The following is a 21412-nucleotide window of genomic DNA, read 5'->3' as shown; positions in this document are numbered from 1 at the left end:
GCCCTACAAGATTTGCATGCAATCCCTCCTCCCTTGCTCTGTAGCCGGGGATCACTCTGCTCCAGCCACACTGGCCTGGCTGTTCCTCGCCCTGCTCCCACATTAAGGATTTAGATGTAGCTGCTTCCTCTGCCTGGAATGGTCTTCATTTATTCCCTTGGCTAACTTCCTTGTTTTTAAGTCTTTGTTGATATCTCAACTTGCCCATCCCAATCCCTGTAGCTCTCTCTTCCCATCACGTTCTCTATCTGTCTTACTATGTTCTCGTGTTTCTTTTTTCCACAAGACTTATCGCCTTCTAATATACTATTTATATTGCTTGCTTCTTTTTTTTCCTTTTCTTAGCATAATTCTTTTTTATATTGCTTGTTTCTTTTTCTTTCTTTTTTTTTTTGCGGTACGTGGGCCTCTCACTGCTGTGGCCTCTCCCGTTGCGGAGCACAGGCTCTGGACGCGCAGGCTCAGCGGCCATGGCTCACGGGCCCAGCCGCTCCGCGGCATGTGGGATCTTCCCAGACCGGGGCAAGAACACTTGTCCCCTGCATCGGCAGGCGGACTCTCAACCACTGCACCACCAGGGAAGCCCTATATTGCTTGTTTCTTAATTTTATTATTTATCTTTCACTAGAATGTAGTTTCCATCAAGAGAGAGATCTTGTTAACTAAATTCCTAGAACAGTGCTTAGCACTCAGTAGGTACTAAAACAATATATTCTGAATAAATATCTTTCACTACCACTGCCACTATGATGCTGTGGAAGCGGTACAGCATGGTGCCTAGGACATTGGCATCTAGGGCATGACCTTGGATTTGAATCTGGGTTCTACTACTTAAACTAAGTTTCCTTAATTGTAAAATGAAGACAAAAACTGTACCTATCTGATGGGGTTGTTGTGAGGATGAAGAAATAAATATACACCTTAATGTATTTAGGACAGCATCTGGAACTGCATAAACGATGTCAATAGATATTATTTCCACTAGAACGTGCGCTCCATTACCGCATGGGCTTTGCTTTGCTCACCGCTGAATCTTTAGTGTCTAGAACAGTGTCTAGCACATAGTAGATGGTCAACAAGTATTTGTTAAATGAAAAAATGAATTCTCACTATCGTATTTCCTGGAGTGTTGCAGTAGCTCCCTACCCAGACACCCAGCCCCAGACTGAGTGGTCTTTCTAAACTTGAATCCAGTGGTTCTCAAACTTTAGCATCTATCAGAATCCCCTGGAGGGAAGGTGTGTTAAAACAGACTGCCATGGGACTTCCCTGGTGGTCCAGTGGTTAAGACTCTGCGCTTCCAGCACAGGGGGTGCGGGTTCCATCCATGGTTGGGGAACTAAGACCCCACATGCCAAGTGGCACGGCCAAACAAACAAACAAAAAAACCCCCCAAAAGACTGTTGGGCCCATCCCCAGAGTTTCTGATTCAGTAGGTCTGGGCTGGGGGAGAGAATTTTCATTTCTAACCCATTTCCAAATATACTACTGGTGATGTTCTTCCAGGTGTCATATTTTGAGAAATACTGCTCTAATCTCACCTGTCACTGCCTTGTTTCAAACCACCCTGGCTTGCCACTGTCACTCAAGTTAGAGTTTCAACTCCTTGGCTTGGTGTACAAGACCTTCTTGATCTGGTCCTTTCCTTAAAATAATTTTCTTATTGGTGTGCAGTTGATGTACAAGATTATATAAGTTTCAGGTGTACAACATAGTGATTCACAATATTTAAATGTTATACTGCACTTATGGTTATTATAAAATCTTGGCTATAGTCGCTGTGTTGTACAATATATCCTTGTAGCTTGTATATTTTATACATAGTAGTTTGTACCTCTTAATCCCCTACCCCTATCTTGCCCCTGCCTGCTTCCCTCTCCCTACTGGTAACCACTAGTTTGTTCTCTATATCTGTGAGTCTGTTGCTTTTTTGTTATATTCACTAGTTTTAAAAATTTTTTTTAGATTCTACAAATAAGCGATATCATACAGTATTTGTCTTTCTCTATCTACCTTATTTCACTTAGCATAATGCCCTCCAAGTCCATCCATGTTGTTGCAAATGACAAAATTTCATTCTTTTTTTATGGCTGAGTAGTAGTTCACTTTATATATATATATCTATCTCCTCTTATTTACCCATTCATCTGTTGATGGACACTTAGGTTGATTCCATATCTTGGTAATTGTAAATAATGCTGCTATGAACCTTGGAGTGCATGTATCTTTTCGAATTAGTGGGGATTTTTTTTTTTTTTTTGATATATACCCAGGAGTGGAATTGCTGGGTCATATGAGAGTTCTATTTTTAGTTTTTTGAGAAACTTCCATACTGTTTTCCACAGTGGCTGCACCAATTTACATTCCCCCCAACAGTGTACAAGGGATCTCTTTTCTCCACACCTTCACCAATATTTATTTGTGTTCTTTTTGATGATAGTCATTCTGGTGGAAGGTGATATCTCATTGTGGTACTAATTTGCATTTCTCTGTTGATTAATGATGTTGAGCATCTTTTCATGTCCCTGCTGGCCAGCTGTATGTCTTCTTTGGAAAAATGTCTGTTCAGGTCTTCTACCCATTTTAAAATTAGATTGTTTGTTTTTTTGCTGTTGAGTTGTATGAGCTGTTTAAATATTTTGTATATTAACCCCTTATAGGTCGTATTACTTGCAAATATTTTCTCCCATTTAGTAGGTTATCTTTTGGGCTTGTTGATGGTTTCCTAGCTGCGCAAAAGTTTTTAAGCTTAATTAGGTCCCATCTGTTTATTTTGCTTTTATTTCCTTTGCTTTAGGAGACAGACCTCCAAAAACATTGTGACAATCTTTTATTTTAACTTTATCATTTATTTATTTATTTGGCTGCGTTGGGTCTAAGTTGCTGCGCGCGGGCTTTCTCTTGTTGTGGCGAGCGGGGGCTGCTCTTCGTTGTGGTGCGCGGGCTTCTTATTGCAGTGGCTTCTCTTGTTGTGGAGCACAGGCTCTAGGCACACAGGCTTCAGTAGTTGTGGCACGTGGGCTCAGTAGTTGTGGTGCGTGGGCTCAGTAGTTGTGGCTCGCAGGCTCTAGAGCACAGGCTCAGTAGTTGTGGTGCATGGGCTTAGCTGCTCCGCGGCATGTGGCATCTTCCCAGGCCGGGCTCGAACCCGTGTCCCCTGCATTGGCAGGCGGATTCTTAACGACTGCACCACCAGGGAGGTCCCACATTGTGACAATTTATGTCAGAGTGTTACGCCTATGTTTTCTTTTAGGAATCTTATGGCTTCTGGTGTTACATTTAGGTCTTTAATCTATTTTGAGTTATTTTTGTATATGATGTTAGAAGTGTTCTAATTTCATTTTTTACATGTAGCTGTCCAGTTTTCCCAACAACACCATTGAAGAGACTGTCTTTTCTCCATTGTATATCCTTGCCTTCTTTGTTGTAGATTAATTAGCCATAAATGTGTGGTTTATTTCTGGGCTCTCTGTCCTGTTCCACTGATCTATGTGTCTGTTCTTGTGCCAGTATCATACTGTTTTGATTACTGTAGTTTTGTAGTCCAGTCTGAAGTCAGGGAGTGTGATTCCTCCAGCTCTGTTCTTTCTCAAGATCATTTTGGCTATCAGGGTCTTTGGTGTTTCCATACAAATTTTAAAACTATTTGTTATAGTTCTGTGAAAAATGCCCTTGATATTTTGATAGGGAATGCTTTGAATCTATAGATTGCCTTGGGTAGCATGGTCATTTTAACAATATTAATTCTTCCAATCCATGAACATGGTATATCTTTCCATCTGTTTGTGTCGTCTTCAATTTCTTTCATCACTGTCTTATAGTTTTCCAAGTACAGGTTTTTTACCACCTTCAGTAGGCTTATTCCTAGGTATTTTATTCTTTTTGATGTGATTGTAAATGGGATTGTTTCCTTAATTTCTCTGTCCAATAGCTCATTGTTAGTGTACAGAAATGCAACTGATTTCTGTTTATTAATTTTATGTCCTGGAACTTTACCAAATTCATTGATGAGCTCTAGTAGTTTTCTAGTGGCATCTTTAGGGTTTTCTATGTATAGTATCATGTCATCTGTAAACAGCAATAGTTTTACTTCTTCTTTCCAATTTGGATTCCTTTTATTTCTTTTTCTTGTCTGACTGTTGTGGCTAGGACTCCCAATACTATGTTGAATAAAAGTGGCAAGAGTGGGCAACTTTGTCTTCTCCCTGTTCTTAGAGGAAGTGCTTTCAGCTTTTCACCATTGAGTTTGATGTTAGCTGTGGGCTCGTTATATATGGCCTTTATTATGCTGAGGCATGTTCCCTCTATGCCCACTTTCTGGAGGGTTTTTATCGTAAATGGATGTTGAATTTTGTCAAAAGCTTTTTATTGAGACAATTATATAATTTTTATTCTTCAATTTGTTAATGTGGTATATCACATTGATTTGTGGATACTGAAAAATACTTGCATCCCTGGGATAAATTCCACTTGATCATGCTATATGATCCTTTTAATGTAATGTTGGATTCAGTTTGTTAATATTTTGTTGAGGATTTTTGCATCTATACTCCTCAGTGATACTGGTCTGTAATTTTTGTGTGTGTGTGATCTCTTTAATTTTGGCATCAGGGCGACGCTGGCCTTGTAGAATAAATTTGGAAGTATTCCTCCCTCTGCAATTTTTTGGAATAGGTTGAGAAGGTTAGGTGTTAACTCTTTTGTAAATGTTTGGTAGAATTCACCTGTGAAGCCATCTGGCCCTGGACTTTTGGGGAGTTTCCTTTTTATTATTACTGATTCAGTTTCATTACTGGCAATTGGTCTGTTCATATTTTCTATTTCTTCCTGGTTCAGTCTTGGAAGATTGTGCATTTCTAGAAATGTGTCCATTCCTTCTAGGTTGTCCGTACTATTGGCATATAGTTGTTTGTAGTATTCTCTTATAACCCTTGGTATTTTTGTGGTATCAGTTGTAACTTCTTATTTTTCATTTCTGATTTTATAGATTTGGGCCCTCACGCTTTTTTTTCTTGATGAGTCTGGCTAAAGACTTGTCAATTTTGCTTATCTTTTCAAAGAATCAGATCATTGATCTTTTCTATATATATATATTTTTTAGTCTCTATTTCATTTTTTTTTTTTTTTTTTTTGCCGTATGCGGGCCTCTCACTGCCGTGACCTCTCCCACCGCGGAGCACAGGCTCCGGACGCGCAGGCCCAGAGGCCATGGCTCACGGGCCCAGCCGCTCCGCAGCACGTGGGATCTTCTCGGACCAGGGCACGAACCCACGTCCCCTGCATCAGCAGGCAGACTCTCAACCACTGCCCACCAGGGAAGCCCTCTATTTCATTTATTTCTCCTCTGATCTTTATAATTTCTTTCCTTCTACTAACTTTGGGTTTTGTTTGTTCTTCTTTTTCTGGTTCTTTTAGGTATAAGGATAGGTTGTTTATTTGAGATTTTTCTTATTTCCTGAGGTAAGCTTTTATCGCTATAAACTTCCCTCTTAGAACTGCTTTTGCTTCATTCCATAGATTTTGGATCATTGTGTTTTCATTTTCACTTGTCTCCAGGTATTTTTTGATTTCCTCTTTGATTTCTTCAGTGATCCTTTGGTTGCTTAGTAGCATATTGTTTAGCCTCCAAGTGCTTGTGGGTTTTTTTCTTGTAGTTGATTTCTAGTCTCATAGCATAGTGGTAAGAAAAGATGTTTGATATGATTTCAATTTTCTTAAATGTACTGACGCTTGTTTTGTGGCCTAGCTTGTGATCTATCCTGGAAAATGTTCCATATGCACTTGAAAAAAATGTGTATTCTGCTACTTTGGGATGGAATGCTCTATAAAAATCAATTAAGTCCATCTGGTCTAGTGCATCATTTAAGGCCAGTGTTTCCTTATTGATTTTCTGTCTGGATGATCTATTAATTTAACTGGGGTGTTAAATTCCCCTATTATCATTACGTTACTGTCTTTTCTCCCTTTATATCTGTTAATATTTGCTTTATGTATTTAGATGCTCCAATATTGTGTGCCTATGTACTTACAATTGTTATAATTTCTTCTTGGATAGACTCCTTGATCCTTATGTATTATCCTTCCTTGTCTCTTATAACAGCCTTTATTTTAAATTTACTTTGTCTGATATAAGTATTGCTACTCCGGCTTTCTTTTGATTTCCATTTGGATGGAATATCTTTTTCTATCCCTTCAGTTTCAATCTGTGTGTGTCTTTAAGTCTGAAGGGATTCTCTTACAGGCAGCATATATATGAGTCTTGTTTTTGTATCCAATCAGCCACTCTATGTCTTTTGATTGGAGCATTTAGTCCATTTACATTTAAGGTAATTATTGATATATATATGTTCTTATTGCCATTTTGTTAATTGTTTGGGAGTTGTTTTTGTGGGTCTTTTTTTCCCCTTCTTTTGTTCTCTTGCAATTTGATGATTATCTTTAGTGTTATATTTGGATTCCTTTTTCCTTTTTTTTTTTTGCAGTATGCAGGCCTCTCACTGTTGTGGCCTCTCCCGTTGCGGAGCACAGGCTCCGGACGCGCAGGCTCAGCGGCCATGGCTCACGGGTCCAGCCGCTTCACGGCATGTGGGATCCTCCCGGATCGGGGCACGAACCCGTGTCCCCTGCATCTGCAGGCGGACTCTCAACCACTGCGCCCTCCTTTTTCCTTTTTTATGTGTATCTATTATAGATTTTTGATTTGTGGTTACCATGAGGTTTTTAAATAAATAAATGTGTGTGTGTGATTGTTTTAAGTTGCTGATTAATTTTAAATGCATCTTAACTCTGCATTTATACTCTCCTCTGCTCACAATTACTATTTTTGATATCATATTTAATTTCTAACTGTTTTGTGTATCCCTTAACTGCATATTGTGAATATAGATGATTTTACTTATATTATCTTTTAACTTTCCTACTGTCTTTGTGTGTGGATGATTCACTACCTTTACTGTATATTTGCCTTTACTGATGAGCTTTTTCCTTTTATAATTTTCAGATTTCCAGATGTGGCCTATCCTTTTTCACTTAGAGAAGTTCCTTTAACATTTCTTGTAAAGCTGGCTTGGTGATGGTGAACTCTTAGCTTTTGCTTGTCTGTAAAGATTTTGATCTCTCCATCAAATCTGAATGAGAGCCTTGCTGTAGAGTATTCTTGGTTGTAGATTTTCCCCTTTCATCACTTTAAATATATTGTGCCACTCCTTCTGGCTTGCAGAATATCTGCTGAAATGTCATCTGATAGCCTTATCAGAGTTCTCTTATACATTACTTGTTATTTTTCCTTGCTGCTTTTAATATTCTCTCTTTATGTTTAATTTTTGCCATTTTAATTACAATGTGTCTTGGTGTGTTCCTCTTTGGGTAAATCCTGTATGGGTCTCTCTGTGCTTCCTGGACTTGGATATCTGTTTCCTTTCCCAGGTTAGGGAAGTTTTCAGCTGCTACATCTTCAAGTATGTTCTCAGCCCCTTTATCTCTTTCTTCTCCTTCTGGGACCCCTATAATGTGAATATTAGTATGCTTTATGTTTTCCCAGAGATCTCTTAAACTGTCCTCGTTTCTTTTCATTATTTTTTTCTGTTCAGCATCAGTGATTTTCACTACTCTGTCTTCCAGGTTGCTGATTTGTTCCTTTGTATTGTTGATGCCTTCTAGTGCATTTTTCATTTCAGTTATTATATTCTTAATTTCTGGTTGTTCTTTACAGTTTATAACTCTTTGTTAAAAACTTCTAACTTCTCACTCTGTGTATCCATTCTTCTCCCGTGTTCTTTGACCATCTTACCTATCACTACCCCGAACTCTTTCTTGGGTAGATTGCCTATCTCCACTTCACTTAGCTCTTCTTCTGGGATTTTATCTTGTTCCTTCATTTGGAACATGTTCCTCTGTCACCTCATTTTGCCTAGGTTACTGTTTTTATTTTTATGTGTCTGGTAGATTGGTCGTTTCCTGACCTTAGAGAACTGGCCTTTTGTAGGAGATATCCTGTGCATCCCATCAGCACACTCCCCTCTTGTCACCCGAGCTATAGGTTCCCTCTTATGAGGGCTGTTGGGTCCTTCTGTTGTGGCAGGCTGACTATGTAGGCAGGTTGGTAGGCTTGGTTGGCCGCTGGTCTGGTTTGTTGCCAGGCCCTGCCTTGTATGGAGGCTGCCAGCCACTGGTTGGTAGGACCAGATCACGAGGTGGCTGACTGCAGAACCCTGTGTGTAGGGGTGGTCCTGGGGCTAGTGCTGACTCACTGGTAGGAGGAGTCCGGGTCCAGAAGACTTTGGAGCTGTTGCTACCCACTGGTGGGTGAAACCAGGTCCTGGAGCTAATGCCAGTCTACTGGCAGGCAGAGTTGGCTCCTGCAATCTTGTTGCATGGCCCGGGGTTGGGGTGGGAGGGGGGTCTCAGAGCTGGTGTCAGATTGCTGGTGGGTGGGGCTGGTTCCTGACACAGCTGGAGGCAGGGTCTGGGGCATCTTGAAGCTTTTATTGGCCTGCTAGTGGGCAGGGCCAGGGCTCAGCTGGTCCCAGTGCAGGGTCTGATCTCCTGGTAGGCAGGCTGGGTCCACAGGCTGTGGAGCTGTGGTTTTCTCGTGACTGGTGTCTGCTCCCCAGTGGGTGAGGATGGTCTAGAGGCTAGAGCAGGCTCGCTGGAGACTGGAGCCAGGCCCAGGGGAGTATGGGGCCAGTGCCCGCCCACTGGTGGGTGGAGCTATGTCCTGGGCCCTCTGGTAGGCAGGGCTGTGTCCAGTAGCGGCTGGGGGCTCAGGAGGTAGTGAGGCAGCCTGTCTGCTGGTAGGTAGGGCCGTGGGCCCATGCAGTTAGTTGCTTGGCCTAAGGCATCCCCGCACTTGCCCCTGTAGGCTGTGGGGCCAGGGCAGGGCTGGGTCCTGGGACTCATAAGCTAGAGAAAGGGTTCCGTACTGGTGCTTGCCAGTGCCAGTGTCCACAAGGTAGAGCAAGCTCCTAAAACTGGCTCCGAGTGTCTGTGTCTCCAGGAAGAGCTGCAGTCGCCTCCTGCCTCTCTGGGAGACTGTCCAAGATCAGCAGGTAGGTTTGACCCAGGCTCCTATTAAATTACAGCTTCTGGGAATTCCCTGGTGGTCTAGTGGTTAGGACTCTGCACTCTCACTGCCAAGAGCCCAGGTTTGATCCCTGGTTGGGGAATTCAAATCCCGCAAGCCGTGCAACGCAGCCAATAAAAATAAAAAACATTTCAGCTTCTGCTCTAGGTCCCGGTGTGCATGAGATTTTGTGTGTGCCTTTGAAGACTGAAGTCTCTATTTCCCCCAGTCCTCTGGCACTCCCGAGAGCATACAGTTTTCGTTTTCTTGTGATGAGAACTTTTAATACCCACTTCCTCAGCCACTGTCAAGTATACAGTACAGTATTGTCAACTATAGTCGCTGTGCTGTACATTACAATTCCCGTGATTTTTTTCATCTTATAACTGGAAGTCTGTACCTTCTGACCACCTTCAGTCATCTCTCCCACCCCTCCCCCACCTCTGGCAACTACCAGTCTGTTCTTTGTTTCTATGAGTGCAATTTCTTTAAAGTCCACATATCAGTGAGATCATATAGTAGTAAATACCCCGAATAAATAATAATAGCTAATATTTATTGAGCTCTTACAGTTTTCCAGGACGTTGTGTGGACTTCATTGTTACCACCATTTTAAGATGAGAAAGCTGAGTTATGCAGAGGTTACCTTAACCAAGATCACATAAATAGTAGTGGCTCAGATGCAGCGCTATCCAGAGCCTGTATTTTTTATAAAAGAATAGCATAGGATACAGTAAATTTATAATGCAAGTTGTTTATATTGTCAACTGAAAAAAAGAAAGCACAACCTAAAAGTTGAGACTTATGTTTTATTTGGCAGACTGAGGACTTAAGCCTGGGATACAGCCTCTCAGATAGCTCTCCGGGTCTGTTTCAAAGAGGTAAGGGAGGAGCTAGGATATATAGGAGTTTCTGCAAAAAACAAAACAACAACAAATCAGGTAGTCAAACATCAAAAAATTATGGCTAATTAAAGAAAAACCAGACATCTCCTTGAGTGCAGTTTCTATGTATGGGAGGATGCAAGAGTCTGGGCTTACTGAAATTATTCCCTTGATCTGCACCTTAACTATCTAGGGCTGGTATCCTATTTTTCTCCATCCTGAATCCCCTCAGGGTGCATTGTTGAGGGGGGGGGGGTAACTGCAGTGGCTGATTTCTCAATGGCTGAAACATCCTCTGCTGATTGATATGGCAAGTGACATTCTTCCTCCACACTATGGACAACGATTTATAAGTACATAAAATTAAGAAAAAGATATTCTGTACTGAGTTCCTAACAAAAACTTGTATCTACCTCAATAAGTAGCTTTTAGGTATTTAACATAAACTTAATAGCAGTTTTCTGTCCTTCTGGGACAGAATAAATTGAGGACTTGGAAGTCCAAAGAGCTTTGAGATTGCAGAAGGATAGAAATTCCCAGCTGGGGAAGGAGGACATAGCAATGACTAATCATGTTTCACTCTTTTCTTTACGAGCAACCACAAGAGGCATTTCTCCTGGGACTTAGTATCCAGGTAATTGGGCTTCTTCCGAAAGTCCATTTCATCTGTATTGTGAGGATGCCAAAGTCTAGTAAGTGACTGAATCTTCCTCTACAAGAGCCAATATTACATGTGCTTGGGCTATGCTTACCCATCTTTACTATTTTATACCCTATCTTTTAATCCTGACTCTCTGTTTGCCTTTATTCTCTTGTCCTGTATCCATTGTTTAGAGGAGGGAATAAACACGGGGACAAATAAATAAGAATACGAGCCTCATCTTGACCTGTATGGCCAGGAGCTTCATTGTCAGAGGTAGACACACTGGATTCTGCAAATACCAGGCTCAGTGCAAGATTTGGTTTTAGGTATAGACAGCCTAGTCACAGCGACAGCCTTCTTTTATCCTATGACAAACCATCTTATGCCAAATCAAAGGTGTTGGCAATGTACACTAGCAGGGTGTTTTACTCAGATTCGTGACAATGTGTCCACACCTCCTCCCTCTTCTCCCCCCCCCCCCTTCCTCCTTAGCATTTCACCAGAATCTGTATTTGAATAGAACTGTCTGCTGTGGCTGCAGGGAACACGCCGATATTCTCTGAGGGTGGCATTCTGATTCTTGTTTTCCCTGGCTAGAACGCATTGTTACTGAATTTATTCCTACATTACCTTGTGTCTTGTGGAAGCATTTATTTACCACGTTCTGCAAAGTTCTTGTCTCCAAATAGATTGAAAATGACTCGTAGGCGCATCTTAGTCGTCTCTGTCATCACGGCAGGGCTTGTTCGGTGCTGTGCACAAAGTAGGACTTCAAGTATTGGAGTTGTGATTAATAATACTGTGGTGTCAAAGGAGACTTGCTGCTAAGGGGCGCGGGTAATGCCATTGTGACTATTCGGTGAATGTTAATACTTTAGCAAACCTTTTCATAAAGTTGCTTTGGTGGTGAAAAAATTCCAGACCTTTCGCCCATTACCCTACCAATCTTTTTTCTTTTATACATCTTTCTAACTTCCAAAAGAAAAAAAAAGTTAGAAAAAAGAAAAAGGTCAAAAGGGGTGGAGGTAGGGGACACTAGCAGCTCAGCTCTCCTTGGGATCTTTACTTATCTACCCTAAGATCATGCATCTGAGCTGTGATCATCAGGGATCGTGGATTTACTCCGTTTGTAGATTACGTATAAAGGGAAGCAGGGACTAAGAGTTTTCGAATCTACCACAAGACTGATACCGTTTTCTCACATAATTCTGACATTTATCCTATAAGGTAGACATTGGGAAGGGACAAGAAAGAGGAAGAGAAGCAAAAGAAGGCTTGCAGGATCGCAGCTGACAAGCAGGAAGTGGAATGCATCCGATTTCAAAGCCAAGCGCCGCATCCCTGGGTGGAGCCGCCTGTTCTGGGCGTTGTCTCCCTTGGCGTTCTCGTTCCTGCACAGACACGGGCAACTCTTCACCAGAGTGACACCGTGTTGTGTCAAGGTATCCGGGAGGAGCCTCACTCCTCGCACTGCACCCTGGATTCCTCCACCCGTCCTCCCAGCTTTGAGCGCAGGGTAGCCCAATTAGTTGGTTTCACCCCGCAGGTCGCGGGCTGCGGGAACTGACTGGAAGCTCCTTGGCGCTGCCCCCCTCCCGCCCCCCGGGCCGAGGGGCTGCTATGATTGGACGTGGCTGCGCCCGGCCGGCCAATGGTGAGGCGGCGGCAGCTTCCCGGAAGTGGCGGCGCGGCCGGTGGCGGCTGGGGCTTCCGTTGCTTTCTAGGCTGGGGGCCAGTCCGGCCGGGTTGGCGGACGCAATGAGCTGCTTCGAGGGGCAGATGGCCGAGTATCCAACCATCTCCATAGACCGCTTCGACCGGGAGAACCTGAGGGCCCGCGCCTACTTCCTGTCCCACTGCCACAAAGGTGAGCGAGCGCAGCGCGTGCCCAGTCCCGGGCAGCCGGGTTGCGCGGGTTCGGGCCCCGCAGTGAGGTCGCCCAGGGGCTGGAGGGAGGGAAGGCGGGGGTCGGGGTCCTTCAGGAGGGAGTTCAGGCTTTGGGAGGCCAGGGGAGAGACTAGCGACTCACCTTGTCCCGGCGGGCTCTTCAGCCCGTCTGACGATTTAATTCCTCATCGGTACCGCGGGACAGAACAGCGACTCCGAGTTGTCACTGACCCAAGCCACTTTGATCAGGCACAACTATTCGATTTTGGGGGAAGTTCTCCCAAGGCCCAATAGTCAGAGGTTGGCAAGGATTACTTAGTTCTTCCCCCATATCCTCGCGATCATGTTATAAAGACAAGTTTAGATGAAATTGTGCCACACCCGCAGACATTGATTAGCAAGCATGCACGCACTCAAATTAAACATTCTGTCTGTAAGCTCGGCGAAGTGCAAGCTCCGCCTCCTTATAGATGTTCTTTTCCCCTATGAAAGGTTCATTTTGGTCTAGAGGCAGGATGCGGTTTACTTTACAGACGGCCAGGTCAGGCAACCAGAATACCAAGATTTCACAGCTGGAGGCGGTTAGGACTTAAGCTTGGAGCATCACCCCCTAATGATATGGTCCCGAGGCTAGATGCTCCAGGCAAGACTGGAGCGTCTCTAAAACATTTTAGCCGGTCTCCAGAGCTGGAGCACCACTAACTTCACAACCACTGTCCATTTTTAACATCTGGTATGCTGACTGACACGTCACTAACTTTACCTATGAAAACAGGTTTAGTATTCATTGTGCTAATTATAATTAGCACAGCCTTGGGCATTGACCAGAGATGAAGCTTAACTGAAGCGTTCTAGAAGCTGCCTCTTGGAGTGTGGACTCCCAGAGTAGCTTAAGCAGGATGCCCCCAACCCCACTTTTGAGGAGTGACTCATACATATTCACGTATATATCACACGGTGTGATTTTAAAGTAAATTACAGATATCAAAACATGCCCTTCATCACACAGTTGATGTGAAGATCAGCTGTTGTCTTGTGTGTGGAATCACTCACTTTAACCTGGTGTAAATCATTGAAATTTCTGCTTTTGGGGAATGGCTCTGCTTTCTGGTTCTAAGTCCCTAATTCTCTCTCTTTAATGATGAAAATCTGGACCTCCTCTATCAATTTGCTAAAAAAGCACATGAGCCTCTGTGAGGGTCTTTCTGCTTATTTTTGAGGACAATATTTTTGTTTTTGTCTTGTTTTTCATTGAGAAGCCACTGGTGGAGGAGGATATTTTTACCTTTTGTGTTGAGTCTGCCAGCATTTCTGAACTCACATGTGGTGGCCACAATTAAAGAATGGATTTGGGGCTTGGCCTTCATGTTTTGGAGTAGTGAGTTTGGAGAATGAGTTCATCTAGAGGAATTTGTTCATTTGTTTTTGTATTTATATTATTTATTGATTTTACTTTTTAAATTGAAGTGTAATTGTGAAGGCAGCATCATTAGTTTGTACATTAAGCAAGACTCTCTCCTGTCCAGCAGTGTATAAGAACTTTTCCTGTGCTCTAATCCCACGTGGGTCTGTTTTCCCAATGAGGAGGTAAACTGATCAAGGGCAAGAACTCAACTTCTGCTTTCTGAGGTTTGCCACATTACCTACTGGTGGTTTTTAACCTTTTTGGGAAACAAGACTTCTTTGAATGTGCCATGGACTGAATTGTGTCCCCCCCCCCCAATTCATATATTGAATCCCTAACCCTCAGTGTGACTGTATTTGGAGAAAGGGCTTTTAGGAGGTGATTAAGGTTAAATGAGGTCATAGGGGTGGGGTCCTAATTTGATAGGATTGGTGGCCTTCGAAGAAAAGGAAGAGAGATCTCTCTCTCTCCACATACACACTGAGGAGAGGCCATGTGAGCACACAGCAAGAAGGGGGCTCTTTATAAGGCAGGAGAGGCCTTACCAGAAACCAACCTTGGCACCTTGATCTTGGACTTTAGCTTCCAGAACTGTTAGAAATACATTCTGTTTAAGCCACCCTGCCTGAGCTGACTAATATAGAATATCTGACAAGGTCCATGGACTCTTGTTTAAAAAAATACACATGAACATGTTAACATCACAGTTTGATAGAAGTTGAGGTGGGCCATGGACCCGCTTGATGCCTCTTTATGGCCCATCTGGAACCCAGCGCTGTGCTCAGGGCAGACTTGACTAAGCACCAGTGAGGCCTGGAGGACACGAGGGGACCCATGACCCGAGATAGTGGCCCAGCGTGGGGGAGGACCCCTTCCGGAGACCACTTAAGATGATTTATTCTGGTCAAGGAAAAGGAAAAAGGCCCTGGAAGGGAGATGCTGGGTGCAGTCCTAGCATCACAAAGTAAACTCCCCAGATTCCCTTGACTGGGGTGGTGGGCTGGGTTGTCTTGATAGGACGGGTTGCTGCACACTGAGGTAGTTTGGAAGCCTGGAGCAGAGTCCTGAGTCAGCCTTGTGTTTGCCGTGACTCAGACTCTCTGGAAACCCCCATAAGGGAGAGTCCTGCCCTGGCATGCACTCATTGGCCCTAAAAGCATGGACCAGGAGTGACCTGAGGAGATGCACACTGTGAGGGGGCAGGTGGACTGTCCTGTGGCGGCACGTGTTTGGTCAACGTCGCCCACTTGAGGTGTGGTGACGGCCTTGTTTTCAAGAGTTAAGGATTGTCACATACAGATTTGAGGGCACATGTGTTGGTGGTAATTAGGATAATCAGATTTTTTTCTTGTGGGTTATTGTTAGGCTGTTTAACATTGTCTCCCCATCAACCCAGCTGGACTGCCTTTGCCGTTTGCCTTCATCAAGGGTGGTAACAGGCAGTGTTTACATAAATTAATCAAAATGCAAATGAAAGTCATTTTTGATAAATGATTTGAGGAGGAAAAAACTTTCAAAATAATCTACTTGGTTATAGTTTTTTTTTTAAGTAAAATTAACTTTCCAGCAGCATTTATGTATTAATCTTAAAAGAGCTGGAAAAAAGTTATATAGAGAAAATAATTTTGTATAATTAGCTTTAAACTTATTATCAGTTTTTAGAAAACTTATAATGAAGATTGTTAATTCGTGGTGAGACAGCAGTTTTCATGGCTGAATAATATTTCATTGTGCATATATACCACATCTTCTTTATGCATTCATTCACTGATGGACACTTAGGTTGTTTCCATGTCTTGGCTATTGTAAATAATGCTTCAGTGAACCTGGGGGTGCAGATATCTTTTTGAGTTAGTGTTTTTGTTTTCTTTAGTTAAGTACCCAGACGTGGAATTGCTGGATCATATGATAGTTCTGTTTTTAATTTCTTGAGGAACCTCCATACTGTTTTCCATAGTGGCTGCACCAATTTACATTCCTACCAACAGTGCACAAGGGTTCCCATTTCTCCACATCCTTTTCAACATTTGTTATTTTTCTTTTTGATAATAGCCAGTCTAATGGGTGTGAGGTGGTATTTCATTGTGGTTTTGATTTGCATTTTCCTGATGATTAATGATGTGGAACATCTTTTCATGTGCCCGTTGGCCATCTGTATGTCTTGGGGAAAATGTCTATTCAGATCTGCCCATTAAAAAAATCAGATTGTTTTTTTGCTGTTGAGTTATGAGTTCTTCATATATTTTGGATATTAGTCCCTTATCAGATACATGATTTGCAAATGTTTTCTCCTATTCAGTAGGTTTTTTCATTTCGTTGATGCTTTCCTTTGCTGTGTAAAAATTTTTAATTTGATGTCGTTTGCTTAGTTTTGCTTTTGGTGTCAGATTCAAAAGATCACCACCAAGACCTATGTCAAGGAGCTTACGGCCTATGTTTTCTTCTAGAAATTTTATGGTTTCAGATCTTAGATTCAAGTCTTTAATCTATTTTGAGTTAATTTTTGTGTATGGTGTATAAGATAATGGTTAGGTTTCATTCTTTTGCATGTGGCTGTCCAGTTTTCCTACCACCATTTATTGAAGAGACTGTCCTTTCCCCATCATATACTCTTGGTTTCTTTATCCTATATTCTCAGTAATTGACACTATATGTGTGGCTTTATTTCTGGGCTTGCTATTCTGTTCTGTTGATCTATGTGTTTTTATGCCAGTACCATACTGTTTTAATTACTATACATTTGAAACAATACATTTTGTAACCAGGGAGCATGTCTCCAGTTTTGTTTTTTTTTCAAGATTGCTTTGGCTATTTGGGGTTCTTTTGTGGTTCTATACAAATTTTATGATTATTTGTTCTATTTCTATGAAAAATGCCATTGGAATTTTGATATGGGTTGCACTGAACCTGTTGATTGCTTTGGGTAGTATGGACAATTTGACAGTATTGATTCTTTCAATCTATGAGCATGGAATAGCTTTACATTTATTTGTGTCATCAATTTCTTTTATTAGTGCTTGTAGTTTTCAATATACCAGTCTTTACTTCCTTGGTTAAATTTATTCCTACATATTTTATTCTTTTTGATGTAGCTGTGAATGGGATTGTTTTCTTAATTTCTCTTTCTGATGGTTATTTGTGTGTAGAAATGCAGCAGACTTCTGTATGTTGATATCCTGCAACTTTACTGAATTCCTTTATTCTAACAGTTTTTTGTTTTTAATATATCTTTATTGGAGTATAATTGCTTCACAATATTGTGTTAGTTTCTGTTGCACAACAAAGCGGATCAGCCATATGCATACACACGTCCCCATATCCCCTCCCTCTTGAGCCTCCCTCCCATCTTCCCTATCCCACACCTCTAGGTCATCGCAAAGCACCAAGCTGATCTCCCCGTGCTATGCTGCTGCTTCCCACTAGCTAACTATTTTACATTTGGTAGTGTATATATGCTTTTTTTTTTAACTTTCGAATTTTATTTTTTTACACAGCAGGTTCTTATTAGTTATCCATTTTATACACATTAGTGTATATATGTCAATCCCAGTCTCCCAATTCGGTAGTATATATATGTTGATGCTACTCTCACTTTGCCCCAGCTTCACCCTCCCACCCCATGTCCTCAAGTTCATTCTCTATGTCTACATCTTTATTGCTGCCCTGCCACTAGGTTCATCAGTACCGGTTTTTTAGATTCCACATATATGCGTTAGCATGTGGTATTTGTTTTTCTCTTTCTGACTTACTTCACTCTGCATGACAGACTTAGGTCCATCCACCTCACCACAAATAACTCAATTTCGTTTCTTTTTATGGCTGAGTGAGATTCCATTGTATATATGTGCCACATCTTCTTTATCCATTCGTCTGTCAATGGACACCTAGGTTGCTTCCTAGTCCTGGCTATTGTAAATAGTGCTGCAGTGTGGTACATGACTGTTTTTGAATTATGGTTTTCTCAGGGTATATACCCAATAGTGGGATTGCTGGGTCGTACGGTAGTTCTATTTTTAGTTTTTTAAGGAACCTCCATACTGTTTTCCATAGTGTTTGTATCAATTTACATTCCCACCAACAGTGCAGGAGGGTTCCCTTTTCACCACACCCTTTCCAGCATTTATTGTTTCTAGATTTTTTGATAATGGCCATTCTGACCAGCATGAGGGGATACCTCACTGTAGTTTTGATTTACGTTTCTCTGATAATTAGAGATGCTGAGCATCTTTTCACGTGCCTCTTGGCCATCTGTATGTCTTCTTTGCTGAAATGTCTATTTAGGTCTTCTGCCCATTTTTTAACTGGATTGTCTGTTTTTTTGATATTGAGCTGCATGAGCTGTTTGTATATTCTGGAGATTAATCCTTTGTCTGTTGTTTTCATTTGCAAATATTTTCTCCCATCCTGAGGGTTGTCTTTATGTCTTGTTTATGGTTTTCTTTGCTGTGCAAAAGCTTTTAAGTTTAATTAAGTCCTATTTGTTTATTTTTGTTTTTATTTCCATTACTCAAGAGGTGGGTCAAAAAAGATCTTGCTGTGGTTTATGTCAAAGTGTGTTTTTCCTATGGCTTCCTCTAAGAGTTATATAGTGTCTGGTCTTACATTTAGGTCTTTAATCCATTTGGAATTTATTTTTGTCTATGGTGTTAGGGAGTGTTCTAATTTCATTCTTCTACGTGTAGCTGTCCAGTTTTCCCAGCACCACTTATTCAAGAGGCTGTCTTTTCTCCATTGTATGTTCTTGCCTCCTTTGTCATAAAGTAGGTGACCATATGTGTGTGGGTTTATCTCTGGGCATTCTATCCTGTACCATTGATCTATATTTCTGTTTTTGTGCCAGTACCAAACTCTCTTGATTACTATAGCTTTGTAGTATAGTTTGAAGTCAGGGAGCCTGATTCCTCCAACTCCATTTTTCTTTCTCAAGATTGCTTTGGCTATTTGGGGTCTTTTGTGTTTCCATACGAACTGTAAATTTTTTTTATAATTCTGTGAAGAATACCACTGGTAGTTTGATGGGGATTGCATTGAATCTGTAGATTGCTTTGGGTAGTGTAGTCATTTTCACAATATTGATTCTTGCAATCAAGAACATGGTATATTTCTCCATCTGTTTATGTCATCTTTGATTTCTTTCATCAGTGTTTTATAGTTTTCTGAGTACAAGTCTTTTGCCTCCTTAGGCAGGTTTATTCCTAAGTATTTTATTCTTTTGTTGCAATGGTAAATGGGAGTGTATCCTTAATTTCTCTTTCTGATTTTTCATTGCTGATGTATAGGAATGCAAGAGATTTCTGTGCATTAATTTTGTATCCTGCAACCTTGCCAAATTCATTGATTAGTTCTAGTAGTTTTCTGGTGGCATCTTGAGGATTTTCTATGTATAGCATCATGTCATTGGCAAACAGTGACAGTTTTACTTCCTTTCCAATTTGTATTCCTTTTATTTCTTTTTCTTCTCTGATTGCTGTGGCTAGGACTTCCAAAAGTATGTTGAATAAGAGTGGTGAGAGTGGACATCCTTGTCTTGTTCCTGATCTTAGTGGAAACGCTTTCAGTTTTTCACCATTGAGGATGATGTTGGCTGTGGGTTTGTCATATGTGGCCTTTATTATGTTGAGGTAGGTTCCCTCTATGCCCACTTTCTGGAGAGTTTTTATCATAAATTGGTGTTGAATTTTGTCAAAAGCTTTTTCTGAATCTATTGAGATGATCATATGGTTTTTATTCCTTAATTTGTTAATGTGGTGTATCACATTGATTGATTTGCGTACATCGAAGAATCCTTGCATCCCTGGGATAAATCCCACTTGATCATGGTGTATTATCCTCTTAATGTGCTGTTGGATTCTGTTTGCTAGTATTTTGTTCAGGATTTTTGCATCTATGTTCATCAGGGATATTGGTCTATAATTTTCTTTTTTTGTGATATCTTCTTCTGGTTTTGGTATCAAGGTGATGGTGGCTTCATACAATGAATGTGGGAGTGTCCCTCCCTCTGAAATTTTTTGGAAGAGTTTAAGAAGGATCAGTGTTAGCTCTTCACTAAATGTTTGATAGAATTCGCCTGTGAAGCCATCTGGTCCTGGACTTTTGTTTGTTAGAAGATTTTTAATTACAGTTTCAATTTCATTACTTGTGATAGGTTTGTATATATTTTCTAATTCTTCCTTTTTCATCCTTGGAAAATTGTACCTTTCCAAGAATTTGTCCATTTCTTTGTGGTTGTCCATTTTATTGGCATATAGTTGTTTGTAGTAGTCTCTTATAATCCTTTGTATTTCTGCAGTGTCAGTTGTGATTTCTCCTTTTTCATTTCTAATTTTATTGATTTGCGTCCTCTGCCTTTTTTTCCTTGATGAGTCTGGCTAAGGGTTTCTCAATTTTTTTTATCTTCTCAAAGAACCAGCTTTTAGTTTTATTGATCTTTGCTATTGTTTTCTTCGTTTCTATTTCATTATTTCTGCTCTGATCTTTATGATTTCTTTCCTTATACTGACTTTGAGTTTTCCTTGTTCTTCTTTCTCTAGTTGTTTTAAGTGTAGGGTTAGATTATTTATTTGAGAGTTTTCTTGTTTCTTGAGGTGAGATTGAATTGCTATAAACTTCCCTCTTAGAACTGCTTTTGCTGCGTCCCATAGGTTTTGGGTCATTGTGTTTTCGCTGTCATTTGTTTCTGTGTATTTTTTAATTTCTTCTTTGATTTCTTCTGTGATGTCTTGGTTATTTAGTAGTGCACTGTTTAGCCTCCATGTATTTGTGTTTTTTACAGTTTTTTTTCCTGTTATTGATTTCCAATCTCATAGTGTTGTGGTCAGAAAAGATGCTTGAACTATTTCACTTTTCTTAAATTTTCCGAGGCTTGATTTGTCACCCAAGATGTGATCCATCCTGGAGAATGTTCCATGTGCACTTGAGAAGAAAGTGTATTCTGCCACTTTTGGGTGGAATGTTCTATAAATATCAATTAGATCTATCTGATATATTGTGTCATTTAAAGCTTGTGTTTTCTTAGTTATTTTCTGTTTGGATGATCTGTCCATTGGTGTAAGTGGGGTGTTAAAGTCCCCTACTGTTAATGTGTTACTGTCTATTTCTCCTTTCATGGTTGTTAGCATTTGCCTTATGTATTGAGGTGCTCCTGTGTTGTGTGCATATACATTTATAATTGTTATGTCTTCTTCTTGGATTGATCCTTTGATCATTATGTAGTGTCCCTCCTTATCTCTTGTAACAGTCTTTATTTTAAAGTCTATTTTATCTGATACAAGTATTGCTACCCTAGCTTTCTTTTGATTTCCATTTGCATGCAATATCTTTTTCCATCCCTTCACTTTCAGTCCATATGTGTCCCTAGGTCTGAAGTGGGTCTCTTGTAGACAGCATATATATGGATCTTGTTTTTGTATCCATTCAGCCAGTCTGTGTCTTTTGGTTGGGGCATTTAATCCATTTACATTCAAGGTTATTATCAATATGTATGTTCCTATTACCATTTTCTTAATTGTTTTGGATTTGTTTTTGTGGGTCTT

General features: G+C 41.0%; 1 protein-coding gene across 1 annotated transcript in view; it reads left to right on the top strand.

Moving 5' to 3' along the window:
- Positions 1-12319: 12319 nt before the first annotated feature.
- Positions 12320-21412, top strand: part of DCLRE1C (DNA cross-link repair 1C) — a 53539-nt gene continuing 44446 nt past the window's right edge. The window contains exon 1 of the mRNA XM_082649282.1: positions 12320-12455. Coding sequence (XP_082505408.1) covers positions 12347-12455 — 109 coding nt within the window. The 5' untranslated portion in view covers positions 12320-12346. The remainder of the gene's footprint in view (positions 12456-21412) is intronic.

The sequence above is a fragment of the Grampus griseus genome (genome assembly GCF_964374135.1).
Source record: "Grampus griseus genome assembly, chromosome: 2".
Lineage (NCBI taxonomy): Eukaryota > Metazoa > Chordata > Mammalia > Artiodactyla > Delphinidae > Grampus > Grampus griseus.
This window is presented reverse-complemented; position numbering and strand designations above follow the sequence as displayed.